Genomic DNA, 21,790 nt, shown 5'->3' with positions numbered 1-21,790 from the left:
TTGATGCGAATGGCTGCCAGACTCTGAGACCATGTAGGAAAGGTTATTTTGTTCTTTTGACGTTCAATTCTTTATTATGGGGAAAGCGTGAGGACATTTTTGGCACACTGACAAGCAGATCTGGGGACAAGTCTTCCTGCTATTCAGGTTGAAATCCATGGTGGTTGTGCCAAAATGTTAAGTGAAGTGTCTATGTAGGTTATCAGTAAATATCTGGTCTCTGCAATACTGCTGAGATGGCAGTCACAGTATATATACTCAAAGTCTGAGCTTGGGTGTGAGGATAAGGGCTTGCTTTTCTATTGCTTCTGAATGCAAAAGCTTTTCTTGTAGGCATAAGCACAGGTAGTGGGGAGCATAACAGAGAGAGCTGGTTCCCTATCCCCTCCCCATCTTATTTAGACAGCAGCAAGAATTATTCCAGATCAAGGGCTACTTCTGAACCCACTTTTTAGCATGTGATCCAGTTGCAGTTCAGAACTATCACGCACCAACCCTGCGTTAATTGCCAGATGAACATGCTTGATCAACTAAGTGTAATTTTATATATGTCTATTCAGGAGTGCAGTGGGACCTTCCCCCCAGTGTAGGCAAAGATCTCTTTGTAGATTAAAATGTGGTTTCTTTCTAACATTAAGACTCTTGAAAGACCTGGTGCCTGCGGGCTGCAAAGATTAACTGTCTCCTCTCTCACTGCAGGGGTCCCAGCTTGAATAAAATATTGTGGGGCCCAGGTAAGCCCCACCCCACATAATCAATCACATGACATGGTGCACACGCACCACCTGAATAGCAGTGTCCACCAACTTTTTTGGGAGGGCCCAGCTGCCTCAGATACTTTATTGGGGGGCCGAAGCTCCCACAGCCCCTAGGAGTTGGCTCCTATGCCTCACTGTATTGAAAACTTGATGAAAAAGAAACAAAAGTTAGCTGTTTCTTCCAGTTTGTATCCAGATCTAACACACTCTTTGCTTTTCAGTGCAACTAGTTGCTTTTTCCAGTGTAACTACTACACCTTCCAGTTGCATGTGAGTGAAACAGGCAGTACTTAATTGCAATAAATATCAGCATATCTTTTAAATGAGGCACCTGTCACAACATAGATAGATGCTGATGCTGTTTATTCTTTAAAGCCATGTAATAGGGATTATTCCTTGGCCAGCGTCCAGAGGACAGCTTGACTATTTCTGCACACCAGGAGTGGGAACTTGAATAAGCCCTGCCCCACATAATCACATGATGCTGTACATGGACACCATTTGAATGGCAATGCCCATCAACTTCGGAGGGGCCCAGCACCCTCAAATATTTTATTGGGAGGGCTGAAGGGACCTTGGCTGCAAACCAGGGTTTTTTGTGCTTGATTTCCCCAACCCCAACAGTAGCTTAAGTCACTAGAAAACTCTTTTTGAACCTGGTTGGATTTCTAAAAGCATATGGGTGTCTGTTATTCAAAGTAGACGGGGAAGTCAAAAACCCTATGGGGCATATCCAAGCCTTTGGGCCTGCCAGGATAAGCTCTTTGGATCCTGGCCCATCTTTGATGAGGAAAACAATATTGACAGTAAAGTAAAGGTAAAGGGACCCCTGACCCCTGACCATTAGGTCCAGTCGTGGCTGACTCTGGGGTTGCAGTGCTCATCTCACTTTACAGGCTGAGGGAGCCGGCGTACAGCTTCCGAGTCATGTGGCCAGCATGACTAAGCCGCTTCTGGAGAACCAATGCAGCGCAGGGAAATGCCGTTTACCTTCCCGCCGGAGCGGTACCTATTTATCTACTTGCACTTTGATGTGCTTTCGAACTGCTAGGTTGGCAGGAATGTTGACAGTAATGTTCCTTTATAGTGGGGGTGGCAAAGTGACTAACCTTTTTCTGCCCAATGGCTGCATTTCCTTCTGGGCAACCTTTTCAGGGGGGCACATGCTAGTGGTAAGCAGGTTCAGAGGCAGAGGAGAATAGAGCAATGGGTGTGATTTTTACCTTTGTACAGTAAAGTAGGTTTTACACAAATGGCCAATGAGTGTGAAGTGGGGCCAGTGAGGAGGAGCGTGGCCTGGGAGTGGGGGTGTGGTTAGTGTGGGGGTACCCTTGGAGAGCGTTCCAAGGGCCAGATAGTTTTATCTGCCCCCCAGACCTGAGGTTCCTCATCCCTGCCTTATAGCAATGAGGGGTAGTGTGGAATATGGAGTTACATCATATGTCTCGTACAATATCCTTAAGACTTCTGCTACAACTTTGAATTTCATATGTACTATATGCCAAAATACTTGAAAATGTTTCCAGCTGAAGATAGGCCATGCCTGGTTAGAAATGAAGAGACTAGTAAATATTTTGGGTGAAGCATCCAACAATTGCTTGGCAGGATCTCTGCAGTCCTTGTCACTCTCTTTTTTTTTTAATAGACTTTTTATTAAATTTTTCCATAATATCTCCAATCATACTCCTCAACTCCTCTGACAATCATCCGTAGTTAAATTTCTATCTTCACATTCCTTAATTATAATATCGCCTTTAAGTAAAATTTTTCTGTCCTCATTTACATTCTTGCAATATTCCTTATTCTTTCACAAAGCTTCTTTAAAACACACTAGCGTTGTTTGTTCCTCACATACAGTCTTCAAATATTCTCTGAATTTTCCCCAGTCCTCTAGGAACTTATGGTCTCTTTGAAGTCTGATTTTTCCAGTTAGTTTATCCAGTTCTGCATAGTCTGTTAGTTTTGTTCTCCATTCTTCCAAAGTCGGTAGTTCTTCTTGTTTCCATTTTTGGGCCATCTCAGTCCTTGTCACTCTCAGCTTCCCTTTCTGGCCCTTTTCTATTGGGAGATAGACCCTGCCCTATTGTACACTAAGGGACTGGGATGTTGCGGTGTGGAAAAGAAGTAAAAGTATGCCAAATTGATCATTTTTTAGATGTATACACATTTGCATAATTATTTTGCTCACCGTATTTCCATAATATAATAATAATAATTTTAAAAGTATCAATGCATGCACAGTATTTTCCTTTATATATGGCCTTTTCTCTTTAGAAAACTGATCTTTGAGCTCCTCCAGTTGACCTGTACATTGAGCATTCATCCTGATTTACTTTCCAAAAAGCAAGAAGTCCGATTCTTTTAAAAAGTGGGTTTGTTGCACTAGGGTGACATAATGCTTTAATACCCTTTAACTGTGGAAATCTAAAGTTCCAGCATGTGCTTGAAACTTTCCCGCAAAATAGTGAGTCAGGAATCACCCTTAATTGTACTAAATAGTGTTATCTTGTCCTTGGTTGAAGTTAGTGTACAGTACATGCCCCTTTTTGCCCATAGGATGATTATATCTTTCCCCCCCAACTGCTAGACAGAACTCTCTCTGTACTCTAAGATTACATTATACATGTATAATTCCTGCATAGTTTGTTACATTGCCTGGAGCAAACAAATTGGAAGCTTGTAAAGGCAACTACTCCATCAATTTTTTTTAGAATGCAGGAAGACTAGAAAGTATGCTGTGTTCTATTATAAAATACATGCCAATCTGGTAATGGAGCAGCAGCAGACATGAGACTATTAGGCTAATTAAAAAAAAAATTGTTCAATGGGACGTAAGATTCCAGTAGCAGAAGAAACGAACTTGTCTTTTCAATAGTGCTCAATTTCAGTCAGGAAATATGAACTCTGTCCCCACTTGACCCTTTTCTGTGTGACTCTTACAATATTCAGTAGTTCTGTTAATGTTTCCCAAATCACATTCTTCACTATTGCTACAATTCACAGCTTCTCTTTTGACAATCTGTGCAGTGAGCCTAGTTAGAGATTAATATAACTTTTGGATTAATGAAAAAGAATGTGGTGGACTGCATCTGCTGTCCATTGAAAGACCACATTATGTGGCTAGGTAAGGGATTTGGCCACAGCTGTGGAGGCAGAGTCTGTTCTCTTATGGTAACACTGTCAAGACACACCAAAAGATGTCTGTATTGTTATTGAAAAAACTTCCTTCTCTTGGCGAAGGGGCTATGCAGACCTATGGGTTGTGCTCCACTAGGCAGAAATAAGAAATAGCAGGCTCTCAAATGGACACAAGGAAATTGGTAATGCTGAAATGAATTTGACCCACAACAGTTTCCAGGGAGGTGGAATACGCCTTTACAAGTTTTGCAAGCACATCTTTGGATTTGACACTTGGCATCCTTCTTCTTTAAAAGATGGTGGAAGGGAAACAAACCAGTCAAATTGTGTGTTAATTTTTGATGCTGAAGTTTCTATGTTGATGTCAAATTTCAAAATCCAAATTGCAGAGGATTTGTTTTCTTGATTGCCTCTAAACCTTAATTTCACCTGTAAAGATGGATTATAAAAGCAAACATTTTCGTCATGTTAAATATACATTCCATGCATGTAATCTGTTGACTAACTGGGATTAACAGAGTATCATGACCACCAAGACCACAAAATTCTAGGACCTGTTGACACCATCTGTTTACAAGATCAGTCACTGCAGTTGTTCATTAGTTGTAGCTTTCAAATGTCTTCCATGAGGAAACTGCTTTTGGTTCAGGAATATCACAAATCAAGCTGTAATACATTGTTGCTTGGAAAGTGGATCCCCCCCCCCCCCGATTTTAGAGCCACCATCACTGATCATGAATGGCACAACTTCCTCCACATAAAGAGTCAATTATATTGTGGTTCTACTGCTGGTGCTCAGCGTGCAAAGAGAAATGGAAACTAATGGCTCTTAAGGTCATTGCCACACGCAGAGCAGCAAATCTGCAGACTCTGCTCTTCTGTGTATGTATCCTCTGCAGTTCCTTACAAGTTTTCTCAAGGTCCTTTCACGGGAGCCTGCCCCTAAAACATTTCTTAACCACCACCAATAAAACTGCTTACACATGCATTTCTGGTATCCCCCCCATCATTTAACCTTCCCTTTTAGAACAGGAGTCTTTATTCGATTATGGAATTACAAATAGGTCAACATGACTGTACTCTAGTTTTGCTTTACATCAAGCTCCCATGGCAGCCATTTTGTGACTGGTGCCTACAGCACACTCTCAAAATTCAAAATGTACCCACATAACCCGCTGGCCCCAAATGTTTTGTGAGGCCTAAGCTAATGGATGGTGCATGGAGATGGATCCAAAGAATTCCTGGCTGACATTTATTTGTACAGTGGTACCTTGGTTTACAAACTTAATCCGTTCCGGAAGTCCATTCTAAAACCAAAGCGTTCTTAAACCAAGGCGTGCTTTCCCATAGCAGCGGGGGACTCAATTTACAAATGGAACACACTTAACAGGAAGCGGAACATGTTTTGCTTCCAAGGCAAAGTTCACAAACCAAAACACCTACTTCTGGGTTTGCAGCGTTCTTAATCCAAGTTGTTCATAAACTAAGCTGTTCTTAAACCAAGGTACCACTGTATAAGCTGTTGGAACTACACATTATACGCAAATACACATAACAGACCCTGATAGTGTTTTTCCCCCTATTTGAGAAGATCAGGTATGGGAAGGAGCAGTTTTGAACAGGGAAGCAGCAGGGGGAGAGAGGGTGTTTAATTAGGAGACCAGACACTTGCTTGTAAGAGGCAACTCAGCTCTGTACTGATGAAGGGGAAGGGAGCTGCAGTGTTCTACTCTACCCACTCCTTCTACCCTATCAGATCAGGTGGGAAAACAGAGCACATTACACCCTTAACCTAGCCTGATGCCCTCAGGTGTGAAGGATGCTGTCTGGTTGACAGTGCTGAAATAAGATTCAAGTGCCACTCTGATTGGATTCTGTATGTGAAATAGACAAAGGAGCATGTGTGTATTGGGCCAGCTTTGCTAATGACATTTCTCTGTGGGATTTTTTTTCTGGTGAGATTGACGGAGCTGAACTCTCAGGGCCTTTCATTTCATTATTTGGCATTGCAGTATCCTCTCATCTGATCCTGCTGCTAGGACCTGCCCAATAAGAGGGTTCCAGAAGGCAAGGAGGGTGTACTGGATGAAGGTTTGTGCCTCAATAACCATAAGGCCGCAAAGTCCAGCGTGTTATTACACTCCTAAATAACCTAGAAAGGCTGAAAACAACAGCCAGGGCTGAGGAAATTATGAGCATCCAGATGTTGTTAGACTACAGTCCCCAACACCTCTGACCACTGGACATGCAGACTAGGCTGATGAGAGCCAAAGTCAAGCAACACCTAGGGGGCCACTGGTTCTCCATCCCCAAGGCCATCCCCAAGAGTAGGCAGAGTCTAATGTGAGGGTGGAGAGAAGCGGCAGTGACGTGTTGAGGTACAAAGGTGTATGTGTGAAATGGGCCCTGGGTACCCTAAGCTAGCCAGCTGCCTTCAGATTCAGGTATAGGACAGTGTCCCCTGGAGGCAGAGCTGTAAAGGGGGGGGACAGCTAGCTAGGGTTTTTTTTGTCCCGGGTGAAGCCTCCAGGGGTGCGCCATTGAGGCTCCCAGTGTGTGTGTGCGCGCGCACGCCAAACTGGTTCTTTGACCTGGGTGAAAGAAAGCCTAGTTTCACCCCTGCTTGGAGGTTAGATTCAGCTGTCAGTTTGGTCATGGAATGGAAATGGGGAACCATTTTGCCTCAGGCCAGGGGTGCGAACTTGAATGAAATATTGGGGGGGGGAGAAGCAACTAAGGCCTGCACTGCATCATCGATCACATGATGGGGCACATCTACACTATTTGAATAGCAATGCCCATCAACTTTGGGGTGTGTCCCCTCAAATATTTTATTGGGGGGGGTGCAAGGGACCTCTGCCCCTAGGAGTTGGCTCTTATGCTGCAGGCCAGCCCTTGCCCACCGCTCTTTAAACAACAACAGCAGCAGCACAGGTTTAGCACCGGGCTGACAAGATCCCAGAAAGGCAGCACCGTCTGTCTGTTAGGGAGAGCACGGCAACAACAAGCAACCTCGTGGCCCCACGAAGAAAAGCGCGAGGGGCCACACGAGGCACTTCTGGGATCGGACAGAGGAGCGTGGAGCAAACTCGTCCTGCGCGGCTTTGGTGGCTCGGACCCTTCGATCTTTTTCTCTCTGCTAGAGAGAAGACTCCTGGTTCTCCGAGGGGGCTGAGCAGAGCGAGAAGTCTATTCTCGGGGACGGAGAAAGCACACCTCGAGGAAGCGCTCTGGCCATCCCTTGCTCGCTCGCTCGCCCCTCCCCTGGCTCCCGCCTCAGCTGCGAGCAAGCCAGCCCCCACCCCACCCCACCCCTCCTTGCGAAGGGGGAGGCGGGCGCCCGGGCGGCCCTATTAATGGCGGGGCTGCCCTGCCGTGGCCGCCAGCGCCGAGCGCCCCCTCGCCAGTAGCATGCAATGCTCGCCGAGCCTGGTGAGGTCCCTCAGCTCCGTGCTGCTGTCCTTGGGGCTGCTGCACCTGTGGCTCTATAGCCACACGCCCTCCCGCTACGGCAAGCACGAGGAGGAGGAAGAGGAGCCGCCGCCGGCGCCCCCGGACAAGGGCGAGAAGAAGCCTCCGCCGAGGCGCCGCGCCCACCTGTCCGCTCGCTGCGCCTGGTTCCTGCAGGAGCTGCCCGCCTTCCTGGTGCCCGCGCTCCTGCTGGCGCTGCGCAGCCCGCCCCGCTTCGCGCCCCTGGGCTGCCGGCTCCTGGGCGGCATGTTCTGCGGCCACTACTTCCACAGGTAACTCAGGGGGTGAGGGGCGGCCGGAGAGCCCAGGGCACAGCGGCGCTTTCCCCCCGTTGTCCGCGCTGCCGCCAGGCGCCTCTCTGGTCCAATGCGGCTCTCGGCTTCCCGGGGCTCTGATTGGCTCTCGCGACGCCGAGCGCGCCCCTTCGGCTTCCGTCTAGTTCAGTCTCGAGGGCGCCCGGCATCGAGCCGTCCCAAGTCCCCGTCGCTGGGCGCTTGCTTTGCCCGGTAAGTACGGCTGAGGTATGACAGCGCAGGTCTAGCCGTGCCTGCTCAGAAGCAAAGGAACGTTCTTATTCCCAGGTAAGTGGGGCCAGGATTGCAGCCGTGGTCCCATCCCACCCATGGTGCAAATGTAAACGTTAGGATTTCGACCGCTTGCAAGCAAGGTGGATCGTAAATCGCTTATTGCGGGGGCAGAGCAGGGCAGGGCATTCCCCCTTGGTAGCTCAGCCGGTAGAGCACGAGACTCTTAATCTCAGAGTCGTGGGTTCAAGCCCCATGTTGGGCAAAAGATTCTTGCGTGGCAGGGGGTTGGACTAGATGACCCCCGTGGCCTCACAGAACTCTACAGTTCTGTGATTCTATTCCGTCCAAAGTGCCATCGTATTCAGTGAAGCTTGCTCCCTGATACACACTACCTTTGACAAAGTCCCCTGAAACTCAGTGGGAGTTGAGTAGGCATACATAGGCTTGCGCTGGAAGACACTGTCTGGCTTACTTCTGTCTGAGCAAACATGCACAAGATGTCCCGGCTTTCTGATCAGGGAGGAGTTGGAATGAAAACCACTTGCTTCGCAGCTTCACTCTGACACCAGAGTGTGTGGGTTTTTGTTGTCAATCTTCTGTTGATGATAATTGACACACATAATTCCCCACAACCTTTCATTTTTCACCCTTCACAACTGCATATATCTGCTTGTCTTATTCTGCTTCACAAATATATATACTAATGAATGTAAAGATATTTATTATAAGCATGGACAAATGGACAGAGTTTATTGGGAGGGGTGTGACAGGTTTGCTAGATAGGGCAGTGCAAAGTATTTAATGGACTGGGACACACTCTGTGACATAAATCTGTGTCAATGTGCAAGAGTGCTTCCGGGAAAATTTATGATGGCAAGTGCCTGCTTTCTCATTGACACTGCATTTTGTAGCACGCCAAACCACCCTGTAAGCAAAGTAAAATAAAACAGATGGAGTGTCATGAGCAATTCCGGGAATGAAACTGGTTAGTGAACTTTAAACAACAGCCTTGTTTCCCTCTCCCTACGCCCCGAATCATCTTCGTAATTTAATTTTTCAGTTTCTAAAAATGCATATAACAAACAACCCTTGTATATCCCCACCCACAATTAACGTTCTGTGCATATACAATGTCAATAATACAGTCAAATACTTAACAGGTTTGTAAATAGTTTAGAGCTGATTACATCCGTTAGGTGTCTTTACTGCCCATCTTTACAGATTGTCCCAGAGTGAGTTGTGGGTAACTGGTGGTGAGGGAGCAACACTGTCCTTTCCAGTGTACTGAATAAACATGTACCAAACAGTTTCAAAATTGTCTTTGGACTTTGTGTTTCTGAGTGCTCTAAGGTGCTTCATTAGTTTCTCCATAAGGGCTGTATTCCATAATCCATCCCACCATACTTCTGGAGTTAAGTTATAAGCTGTTTTACAGTGTTGTAGTAATATATTTCTAACTTGCAGACATGAGAAAGATTAGGTTCTTAAGCAGTAAATTCTTGTGGTAATCTATAAACAGATTTAATAAAGCTAACCTCAGATCAGGCTGTATCACCTGTCCTGTAATAGAAGAACATTCTTCAAAGACAATTTTCTAAAATAATGGTATAGATTTTCATTCCCACCACATGGAATTATGAACCTAACTGTTGACATCCTCTCTAATTTAAAGAACTTGGATGAGAGCTTAATCTAGGGCATAAATAAATCAGAGAGGAAGCTGCAGCTCAAGATAAGAAAAGAGGTTGTAAGGGAATACCTAGTTGCTTTCAATTAATTCATATCTCTAGGGCCTGATGAACAGCATCCAAGGATACTAAAGGAACTTGCAGGTGTAATCTCAGAGCCTCTGTCTATAATCTTTGAGAATTATTAGAGAACAGGTGAAGTCCCTGTGGAATGGAGGTGAGCAAATGTTTTCACATATTCAGAAAGTATGGCAGAGGAAGACCCAGGAAACTACAGACTGGTCGGCTTTACATCATCACTATGACAAACAGTCCTATAACAGACAATTAAACCATCTTTCTGTGAGCACTTAGAAAAGGATACTGTGATTACTAAGAGCCAGCACAGGTTTCTCAGTACCAAGTCATGCCAGACAAATCTCATTTCTTTATTTGATAGAATTACATGCTGTGGATGTAGTGTATCTTGGTTTCAATCAGGCTTTTGACAAAGTCTCCCATTATATTCTTGGGAGAAGCTGGTAAAATGTGGGCTAGATGATGTTACTATTAGGTGAATTTGTAGCTGGTTGACTGACTGAACCCAAGACTGCTCACCAATGGTTCCTTATCATCCTGGAAAAAAGTGACAAGTGGGGTGCCACAGGGTTATGCCCTGCACCTGGTGTTGTTCAACATCTTTATAAGTGACTTGGATGAAGGAATTGAGGTGCTGCACATCAAATTTCCAGCTGAAGGCAAACTTGGAAGGGTAGCTAATACCTCAGAAGATAGAATCAGGATGCAAGATTATTTTAACAGTTTGGAGAACTGTACCAAAACTAACAAAGTGAATTTTGATCCAGACAAATGTAAGGTTCTAAACTTAAGTAGGAATAATAAGACGCACAAATATAAGATGGGGACACCTGGCATGAAAGCAGTACATGTGAAAGGGCTTGAGGGATCTTAGTAAACCACAAGCTTAAAATGAGTCAACAATATGGTCAGATCATATCTGGAATACTGTGTCCAGTGCTGGGTGCCGCAATTTAAGAAGGATATTTGACAAGCTGGAAGATGTGAGGAGAAATGCAAATAATGTGGTAAAAGGTTGGGAAACCAAGCCTTATGAAGAGGAGCTGGGCATGTTTCGCCTAGATAAGACAAGACTGAGAGGTGGTATGATAGCTATCTTCAAGGGCTGAAGGACTATCACATGGAAGATAGAGCCAGCTTGTCTTCTTCTGCTCCGGAGGGCAAGACCTGAACCAATGGATTCAAATTATAAGAAAGGAGATTCTCACTAAACATTAGGACAGACTTTCTGATGGTAAGAGAATACACTACCTTGGAAGCTGGTGGACCCTCCTTCCATGGACGTCCCTTCCAACGCTACAATTATATGATTCTTTGATTTCACAAGTATGTAGTGCCAGCTGCAAATCGTTTTAAAACTGTTTTTCTGCGTGTGCCAAGTTGATCGGGTCTCATACAGTGTGGGAATTTTTCTTTGCAAAAGGGAATGCAAAGATCCCAGGATGGGTACCCAGATCACAACCTGAGGTTATAGAAGCTGTGATATATTGCTAGTAGCAATGTTCTTAACTTGCAACATAATAATAATAATACAGATTGCTCCCTCACTTGCCACATGAAAGTACTTGGGCTCATGTTCACATCTTTGTGAACATAAGTGTGAACAATTTATTAAACTGTTTAACTTACCGTAACAGGTACATATGGACTCGCCTTAAAGGCAGGGGCATGTTAGTTCTTGCCCTCCCAGACTCCTCCGAAATCTTGTAGCTTAGCCAGCATGCTTTGATCCAATAGAAGGAATTTATACAGTATGTAGCTAGTTTGAGATGCTGCTCTGCAGTTATCCTATGCTGCAGACTAGCTTTGAGTCTAATGCACTAGACAATTTTTCTTGGATTACTGTAAACCACAAAACCCTCCAGACATTTTGCCAAATTTAAAAAATCTGCCTGGGCGAAGGAGGACCATATTGCAACCAGACCTGAAAAAGTGTGTGTGTCCTGGGAAAAGAGGACATATGGCAACCTTAGCTATGCGGTCACTACAGCTCGAACTATTTCTTAATCAAAGTTGATAATTCCACTCTACAAAGCTCACAACTTATGTTTTCAATCCAACTGGGTTAAACACAACTGTACTTAACTTTTAAAAGGATAGAGTAGAATAAATAAGTTTGATACAAGTTTTTAAAAAGCTTGCACATGAATATACCATATGCATAAATGTCTCGAACAAACAGTAGTCTCCTAGGTTGCCAAACACACAAGTTGGCCCTAGTGCTTCTGCTTATTAGGGCTGCCAACTTACCGAAACCATGTTTATAGCTACAAGATGCATTTTAATCATGGCAGGGGCAGAAGATCTAGAGCCTGGCAGAAAAGATATTGGGGCTCAAAATGCTGGACATTCCCTATACAACATCCCTGTTGGCAGGCAATAGGTTTAAACCTGGGACCAAACTACATGCTGCTTGGGAGAGCCATGATTGGATCTCTTGACATTTGTATTTATTTATTTTTTTAAATAGCCACACTGGACTCCAAATGCAATCAGTCCAGCAGTGTTTCAAGGGGACTTGCTCCCATGGAATTGTGCATTGGATTGCAGCTTTCGGCTGTGATTAATAGAGATTGCTTTCAGGCAATTGTGTTTAAGACTTAGAATGCACCAATAAAGCTGACATTACAATTCATGTTAAGATTGGCTTTGAAAGAACAAGCAAAAGTAGAACCTTTAATGTGTGTGTTAAAGGCACTCTCTAAATGTCATGTTAAATGTGATTTCATTAAAAAGTATTTAAGGGTGGTTTTAATCTTGTTATCAACACTTTAATGTTGACAAGGATAAAATGAAAGTGTACTCCTAATTAGACTTTTTATTACATTAAGCTATGTAATAATATGACATTTGAGTTTGGCTTCTTGAGATTAAAGTGATAGGTCTGGCAGATCCTTTAAGTGGGGTGAAATTAATAAAGTTGTGTAGAAGACAAACTTAAATTGGCTAGTGTGAAAAAGAGACAAAAAATTATTAACACAGCACCAAGGAATCCTATAATAATAGTAGTATATTTATTATTTGTACCCCGCCCATCTGGCTGGGTTTCCCCAGCCACCTTGGGCGGCTTCTAGCAGAATACTAAAATACAATGATTCATCAAATATTAAAAACTTCCCTAAACAGGGCTGCCTTCAGATGTTTTCTAAAAGTCTGGTAGTTGTTTATTTCCTTGACATCTGATGGGAGGGCATTCTACAGGGTAGGCACCACTGTGCCCTCTGCCTGGTTCCTTAAATGGGAAATGCTAATGGGAAATGGACTGATATGTTTTTTGGCAGTATTGGTAACAAACCTGATGCAACGTGATCTGGTTTTAAACAGGCTGCTTCTTTGACAGGTGGCTGCTTTTGAGTGATTGCCAAAGGGTAGCTCCATTGTGCGCAAACATGGCCTTTGGGTCACAGAAGATGAAGGGGTGGCTGTTAAGTTGTGGGCGAACATATCAGACAACACAGCGATTCTTCAAACAGCTCTTGTTTATTCAAAGGCCAGAACAGAACTGAACTGAGGAGCTCTGTCAGCCTGCTTATATAAAACTCCAGAACAACGTAACTGTAGCAACTTTCTAAAACTATCCAATCACTGAACGTCACTTTCGATCCTTCATTTGCATACAAACTATCCAATCACTGAATGTCACTTTCGATCCTTCATTTGCATAACTATCTACAGTATCCCCCTGCTGGCCCAGGGTGAGAACTTCAGTACATAACAGTGGCATTGTGATGACAAGCTCCTCCCCTAGCCTATGTGCTTTGATTATGATGTGTGTTAGGTTAGGATCCCCCTTGTGTACACTTCAATCCCTTTTCACATGGGAGCATGGTCACGTGGTCTAGGAAGTGTGATGCCGCATCCCAAAACATACGTCAAACATCAAAGCCTTCAAAGCTGCTGCTCATGGTCAACTGAGTATTAAAAATAAAGCCAAAGGAAGGGATTTCAGAACAACCGTCACTCTCTCCAGGCATTCAGGAAGCTGTCAAAATCAAATGCAGGGGGGCAAGAATGAGTACTCCAACTCTGCTGCTTCCACTAGAGGGTGCTTGCATTCCTTGCATGGTTTTCCAGAGTTCTGCAAGATGTGCGAAGCCCACAGACGTTTCCCCATGGCACTGTATTAAAACAGGTCTATTAAAAGCTGGTTTTCAGCGCCCCTCTGAGCAAAACATTTTGCCTCCTCCCTTCAGTCCTCAGTGGAAGAAAAACGTATAAGCAGGCAGCATCAACAAGCAAGAGAACCCTGTGGTGTGGGCCAAAAAGAAGAATACATGGTTATGAGGTCATTGGTTCAAATGCACATGGGTGGTTTTCTTGTCCTTTTAGAGCTGCTGTTACTAAATCGTCGTGCTAATACAAGCACTGCCAGATTTCTTCACAAACCATTCCTCTAACATCTCTGCATGTGATAAAACCACGGCATCACAATTTTTTTGGCATGTCTGCTGTGAAAGTGGTTGGTACAATCCTTCCTAAGCAGTTCCAGTTGGGTGCAGTGAAATCTTACAATATGCATTTGGAGATTTCCATTTCCTGTGCTTTTGTGTAAATTACCTTTTTTGGGAAGGGGTTTCAGTGCTGTTGTAATTATAAGTCTGGGTTTGGTAAGAAAGCCATCAATTACGAAGAGACAACATTATAACAGAAGCAGGGTGAACCAAGTTCACTGTAGATTAGAAGGTCAGCAAGCTGACACTCGTCTGCTTCTTTGCTTTGACTCTGCTGGGAGTGGTACATATCCTGTCTCATTAAACTTCCTATGCATCGAAGCTCATCACACTCCCAGTTTGGCGCCTCCATGCTAGGTTGGTACAAGTCTCCAACAGTGCGCATTGCCCTGAAACAACCTGCACATTCAGAGCAGAAGAGTGAGAGCAGCACAAACATGGACTAAGCATGGCATGCTGAGGATCAAAAACGGATCCTACCCATGTTTACTCAGGAAGACAGATTCCTGTGCACTTACTGCTCCCCATTGAGTGTGCATAGGAGTCCTACTGTAGGCCCTGAAAACAGGAAAAATTAAAAGTGGTTTTGCAGCAGCAACTGTGGTGGAGAACCATGAGCAAGCTCACTTACACTGCTTGTGCATATATTTAAGATTTGCACTACAGTATCTCCTATGGCACGCTGGTATAAAGTGTAATTTCAGGGCTATCGGATCTTCTTTACTGAGAGCAAACATCCACTGGTATTCTGAATGCCTGTAAGAAGTGAAAAATATCACATAGCACAACTGTTTACAGCTTGCCTGTGATCAAAATTTCAGTCAGATACTAAATAAGATTCGGAAAGAAACTCTTGCTTGATGGAACTAGTATGGAAACAACAGTTTATATCCAAAAAGAATTATTTAACATCTCATGATTTAAGATTTTATCAAGACGCAAAATGAAATCAAGAATCTGTCATTTCCCCTCCTATCTGCAGAGGAGAGGATGGGAATGTGACCGCAGTAATATACTGACTTATAGGAGCAGAAGCCAAGAGACAAATTAATCAAAAAAAGTTTTTTACATTGCTTCTTTAAAAATCCATTTCAGTCCCACATTCTTTTTTCTTTTTTTCTTCTTCTTTTTTTGCATCTAGGGGTGGTAACCACAAACGTTCACCAAATTCCTTGTGTTTCCCTTATTCATTTAATGTATGCACAGGCCTGTTACAAAAAAGTAATTACGCGTTTTTGCTACATGGAGGATTAAACTTGACTTGCATATAATAATGACGTTTATATTCCATTTTTAACCCAGCAAACAGTCCCTTTTTGTTCTTCCCACAGTTAAGCTTGCATAATAAATCTTGGAACTTCCTGCCCCATTAAAGCACCTAACTTTTTGAAGTTTGTGGTCTGGTTAAGTCATTCTGGCACATTTTCATTATTTTGGCAGATATATGACAAACAGTATAGCAAGAGGAACAAACTGATCTGTCTTCATAAAATGTCAAATGGCTATTTTCTAGAAGAATGGCAAGGGATGTTTTGTTGAAACATAGATCCATTGCATTTAGTATGTACCATCCATTTGAAGCACTATTAAATCATAAACCAACAACATCTTGAAGAGGTTTGTTAGGCAAAGGGAAGTACCTGGAAAGATGGTCAAAGGATCATTTATGTGGAAATTTCCTATGCCCGTTAGAATAATTTGCATAGAGCAGTTTGCATCTGCACTTTTTCTAGTTTGCATTGGAACATTTTCTGAGGCCCTAGAACAGGGGTGCGGAACTGACCCCTGGGTTTCCTCCCCCTCGGCAGACAATTGTAACAGCTGGATTGACCGATCTATCAATCACTTGACAGAACAGTGATGTCAGGTGACCCGATCCACCCACCCCTTTGAAGCAGGGGACACTGTGCCAGAAAGGAAAACCCAAGCCCAGTCAAGTGGGGCTTGAAGGTATCACTGATCAGCTGCTGTGCTGACTTCAAGCTCTGCTTTTCTGGCAGTTCTCTGTAGCTGATCTGTGGTAACTTCCAGCCCCGCTTGACTCAGCTTGGATGTTCCAATGTGGCATACTGTGCAATAAAGGACAAATGGGTCAGCATGTTATGTTCGACAATTGCCAGAATGAGAGGGGCCATGGCAGTTAAAATCTAACTTTAAGATATTTGGTTTAATAAATAGTATTGTATTATCTGACTTAAAAGCGAAATTATAAATCTTTGTGTTCTGCTGGCTGTAAAGTTCTGTATTAACAGAAGAGTCTGCATGCTTGTGACACTAACTGAAAAAAGGCCAGTAAAAGCATCACCATTTTATGTTTGTATGCATGTATGTACGTATCTGTTTGTTTACTATCTTTCTTTCATGGCCTGGAAAATGAGCAGGAATAAGAAACACTAGGTGGCACCATAAGCCTTTCTACTCCCTCAACAGAGCTAGGAGTTGGAGCAGGTTCCTATGGAGAGAGGCAGTCCTTGGGGAACTGCCATTTTTTATTCTTAGATAAAATCTCTTTATTTAATGGCTCTCCAGATCAACCCCAACAATGGCCAGGGATGATGGGAGTTGTAGTTTAACAGCACCTGGATGACCAGAGATCCCCCCTCACCTAATTTAATGGGAATACCCTCAGTTGACTTTCTAATGTAAATTTATCACATACACATTTAATAATAACTTAAGTATAGTCATTAGATAATTTTTCATTTGCTAGTGAAAGTTGTGCATATCGCTATCATCTCATAAATATTCTGTGTACTGTAGGACTGAATTGGCAGTCATATTTTGTATTACGTATGCTGCCTCCTGGGTGTACTTCAGTGGCGGGGGTGGGGAATGGTACATTGGTGTTTTTGCTGTTATCTTTGGAAGCATTTGGTGCTTCCTTTGCCCATGGAGTTCTCTCATAATTGCCTGAGACTTGGCTCTCAGCTCCAATTCATAAATGGAGGAAAACAGCATGTACTTGGTTGATTCACTGCTTAATATGCACAATAAGATAAAAGCTACATTTGCGGCATCACAGCATGAACTCTTTGCAGGTTTTAATGAGATTGTTTATCTAACTGGCTTCCTTTAGGACAGGTTGGTGTTATGAGTTTGGCTTGTTATGACTTGTAGTTGAGTCTGTAAGAATGGGTTTGCCTGAAATATCGCCCGAGTTAGGTCAGGGAGTGAAACACATGTTGGTGACTCCTGTTTTATTATTTTCAGTTTGAATTGTGAGGGACATCAGAAAGGAAGTGCTGACAGATGGCTGAAGGAGGAGCACATTGGAGTTAGAGATGTGAAGGCCTTGGTGGAGGACTGAAAAATTTGGGGGGTAGGGAAAGATTCCTCCCCCCTCATTTTCTCTGAAAGCTTTCTTTCTTTCTTCATTTCTTTATGAAAAATTGGGGAGAATGATTTTTCATTATTAAATATTTTCTTTTAGAATGATGAACAAAATCTTTAAGGTGTTCATATATCCCCTCCCCCCTCTCTCTATATACATATATTTCTCGCAGTGTGTAACAGGGATACTTTTACATGAGGTTATGTGCAATATCATATATTTACAATTCCAATATACTGAGGAGAAGCAAGTCCTGAGCTGTTGACTGAGAATGCAGCTCTCAAATGCAAGAACAAGATGCATTTCCACCTCTCGGATGGCACTACCATCGACTGATCACCACAATTCTTCCATCTCTTTTGACAAAGTTGCAACTCTCCATGGTTGCAAAAAAATACAGCAAAAAATAAAAAGGAAATCCACTCACGGGTCCCCAGCATAATTTGATGCTCAGAAAAGAAGTGGAGCAGCAAAGCTGGCTATAAAGCTGCCCAGCTGGTTCCTCGCACTTGCTGATGCAACATCTCCTGTTATTCAGCTCAGTGTGGCTCTGTAGCTGGACAGCTCCCTTGCTATTCTGAAAGCCTTGCTTCTTATTCTGGTGGACAGCTCCTTAGCCTTGCTGGTAAAGTGAGAATCTGATCCATATGGTGTTGGTGATGTGAACGGGACAAAAAACTGAAGAGCTCATAACCTTAGTGAAGAGATACACGCCATAGCAGATTTGTCCATCTGTTAAAGAATGTAAGCTTTCCAAGAAGCAACATGCTTCATTTGTGTAGGGCTTAGTTTGGCAGGGTTGAGAAGGAGCTGGCCAGCTGGCCAGGTGGAGCAATGGTGGCAACCAATGGATGCTGCCTTCTGTCACAGCCTTGGCTAGATTACAGACTGGCCACACATAGCCTCCTAGAGAAGACCAGACTTCAGGCTTGTTCACACAAAGCCCAAACCTGCATGAACCATGTTCTTCTGCTGCTCTTTCCACACTGCTGCCAGTGTCAGAGGAAAACTACACATTAGGTGGGAGACCTATGCTGGGCTCTCCCAACATTTTAAATGCTTACTTTGAAGCAGCAGTGGAGGCTAGAGCCCATTGGAACTGGTAGGGCGGAAGGCAGGGAGACCAACAGTAAGGTTGAGCCAGAACCATTGACAAGTAGAGCTAATGAATGCTAGTTATCTCTCCATCCTCCCTACAGGGGCAGCAGTGAGACTAAAGAGGAGTTGGCTGATGGGGAATGCCACACCCTGGACTGGTTGCAAGTAAGAAGGCAGACAAGAGGGGGCTGGCCAAGGGTAGACTGAGGGTGGTGGAGCAGAGCTCCATTTGTCCTTGTGGACTAGCCCCACTGAGTGGGGAGCTCTAGCTTTTAAACGAAGAGCACTGCTGGGAAGTTTTGGTTTTGTTGCTTCAGCACTAACAGCAACTAGGTGGGCAGCATTTAGATCACAGAAAGCTGTGTGGAAGAAAGGGTTAGAAATCCTCCACTCAAATACCACTTGTCAGGTCAAAGTTGAAACTCGCCATGATTACCTTGAAAGCAAAAAATAAAAAGGAAGTCCAATCAGCATAGTGTGTAGTTTGGCTCTCAGTGTGATGACAGTTCTATGGACTTTGTTTGTTTGTTTCAATATACACACACACACACACGCACACACACAGTGGTACCTCGGGTTAAGAACTTAATTCTTAATTCGTTCTGGAGGTCCGTTCTTAACCTGAAACTGTTCTTAACCTGAAGCACCACTTTAGCTAATGGGGCTTCACGCTGCCGCACGATTTCTGTTCTCATCCTGAAGCAAAGTTCTTAACCCGAGGTACTATTTCTGGGTTAGCGGAGTCTGTAACCTGAAGTGACTGTAACCTGAAGCATCTGTAACCTGAGGTACTACTGTACACCACTTGGTTGTAAGAAGAACCTCAAAGCCAGTTAAAAGAAGATAAAACAATAAAGTAAAAAAATAAAATACAACTGTACTTTAAAACATATACAAGTTAAAATGCTAAAACAGATTGAAATTACCTGCTCAATAGCAGTTTTAGCAGTAGGATCTCCGAGATCAAATGTTTTCTTCATCAACATGGAACGTCTTGGAGATGGTAAAGATTCCGGTGCTAACCTTAAACATGTGCCTTGTGCTTAACTACGACAGGTGGAACAAAATTGCCAATACAAGTACATACTTTTTAACCTTCCTTGCCAATCTGCCTTTCTTTTACCCATATGTCATTAGGCATTCAAGTTTCTAGTTACCCTAACAGCTTGAAAGTGTTCATGGACCAGTGGCTGCTTACCTGTATGTCTGTGCAGCAAAGACATGGGAATAAAGTCACATGCCACCTTGTCTTTAAAGCTTTCCTGTGTTGAAATGTAAATAGAGGCAATAAAGTTCCAACAACATATAGAATTCTCCACCCCTCCCCATTCAGTTCTGACCTATTTTGGAGGTTGTCAGGGGAATTCAGATAGTTTTCTGATGTCTGTGGTCTTTTCATCTCCTGGCACTTTGTCAACACAAAATAGAGAAGCATGTTGAGGATTTTAAACTCCTGACATTTTTAAATGCATTCTATTATGCAGTGCGCACGGGACGCGGGTGGCGCTGTGGGTAAAAGCCTCAGCGCCTAGGGCTTGCTGATCGAAAGGTCGGCGGTTCGAATCCCCGCAGCGGGGTGCGCTCCTGTTGTTCGGTCCCAGCGCCTGCCAACCTAGCAGTTCAAAAGAACCCCCAGGTGCAAGTAGATAAATAGGGACCGCTTACTAGCGGGAAGGTAAACGGCGTTTCCGTGTGCGGCTCTGGCGAGCCAGAGCAGCGATGTCATGCTGGCCACGTGACCCGGAAGTGTCTGTGGACGGCGCTGGCCCCCGACCTCTTGAGTGAGATGGGCGCACAACCCTAGAGTCTGTCAAGACTGGCCCGTACGGGCAGGGGTACCTTTACCTTTACCTTTATTATGCAGTGCAGTGGTAGAGAACATTTGGCCATCCAGGTGTTGCTGAACCACAACTCCCATCAGTCCCACCAAGCATAGCGAATTACTAGGGGTGATGAGTGTTGTGGCTGAGCAACATCTGAAAGGCTGATAGGTCTCTACACCTGATGTTGAGTCTCCAAATTTAAGTGCTCATTTATTGGATGCTGATAAGCACCAGCTTCCTTAATTGGACTGTGCTTGATTAGATGTTCAGATTACAATGACATTGCATTATGGAAGCATTAGTTTACTGAACTTCTGAAAAAATATGAGTTAGCTTTATATATCATTTGCCCAAGAGTCATAGGATTATTTGATATGCATGTGTACAGATCTGCACATTTTTAAGTAGCAGTTTATTATTAGCCACTACAGTAGCTGGAGTATTAAATTGCAACCACTTCCTCTTTCACAACAAGGGTTTTTTTTTGTAGAGCGTTGCAACCTAATTTAAAAGACAAATCTTACTGTGCAATTTTATGCATGCTTACTGAGAAGTATGTCTCCCTGAGGTCATTTGGGCTTATTCCCAAGTAAGTAGATATTGGTTTGCATTGCAACCTTGTTAAATTAATCATGACTTCAAATAGTACTGCCACATGTCTACTTAGAAATAAGTTCAATTGATTTCACAGGTAAATGGATGTATGATTACATCCTTTGGCACTTAATCTGATGGTTAAATTTTGCAGCATTTCTTAAAGCAAGAACTATACTTTGATGTCTCTAGATAGTTTGCAGCTGGGTCCTAGAAGGTACCATCTTAAAAGAGGCATCCCCCCAATGTGAGATGAAAGTCAGAATGGCTCTTAAGATGGTGCTTGCCATCTCAAGTGTTTTATTAGTTTTAACATATATATCAGCCTTTGCCAACCTGATGCCCTCTATATGTTGCAGGACTAAAACTTCCATCTGCCCCAGCCAGCAGAGAGAAGGGTGATATTTATTTATTCATTTATTTTATTTATACATATATTTCTAGATCACTATTCATTAAAAAAAATGTCAGAGTGGTTTACAACAATCATACATAACACAATACAATAAAACCATATGAAAATTTTAAAATCAGAGATCAACTATTACAGAAGGTAAAGGTAAAGGTACCCCTGCCCGTACGGGCCAGTCTTGCCAGACTCTAGGATTGTGCGCTCACCTCACTCTATAGGCCGGGAGCCAGCGCTGTTCGCAGACACTTCCGGGTCACGTGGCCAGCGTGACAAGCTGCATCTGGCGAGCCAGCGCAGCACACGGAACGCCGTTTACCTTCCCGCTGGTAAGCGGTCCCTATTTATCTACTTGCACCCGGGGGTGCTTTCGAACTGCTAGGTTGGCAGGCGCTGGGACCGAACGACGGGAGCGCACCCCGCC

General features: G+C 43.7%; 1 protein-coding gene and 1 long non-coding RNA gene across 3 annotated transcripts in view; one reads left to right on the top strand and one right to left on the bottom strand.

Moving 5' to 3' along the window:
- Nucleotides 1–2,893: 2,893 nt before the first annotated feature.
- On the bottom strand, nucleotides 2,894–7,597 carry LOC128410904 (uncharacterized). Its single transcript, XR_008329629.1, has 2 exons — nucleotides 7,494–7,597; nucleotides 2,894–4,325 (listed from the first exon to the last, which is right to left on the bottom strand). It is a non-coding gene; the product is annotated as an uncharacterized LOC128410904 (long non-coding RNA).
- SRD5A2 (steroid 5 alpha-reductase 2) overlaps nucleotides 7,218–21,790 on the top strand; it is a 28,007-nt gene continuing 13,434 nt past the window's right edge. Inside the window, exon 1 of one of the 2 annotated variants that reach the window (XM_053382734.1) lies at nucleotides 7,218–7,639. In XM_053382734.1, coding sequence (XP_053238709.1) covers nucleotides 7,308–7,639 — 332 coding nt within the window. In that variant the 5' untranslated portion in view covers nucleotides 7,218–7,307. Of the gene's footprint in view, nucleotides 7,874–21,790 lie in introns of both variants that reach the window. The other variant, XM_053382735.1, reaches the window with a different exon arrangement.

The sequence above is a fragment of the Podarcis raffonei genome, chromosome 3 (genome assembly GCF_027172205.1).
Source record: "Podarcis raffonei isolate rPodRaf1 chromosome 3, rPodRaf1.pri, whole genome shotgun sequence".
Classification (NCBI taxonomy): domain Eukaryota; kingdom Metazoa; phylum Chordata; class Lepidosauria; order Squamata; family Lacertidae; genus Podarcis; species Podarcis raffonei.
The sequence above is the reverse complement of the archived record's forward strand: the minus strand, read 5'-3'. Positions and strand labels throughout refer to the sequence as shown.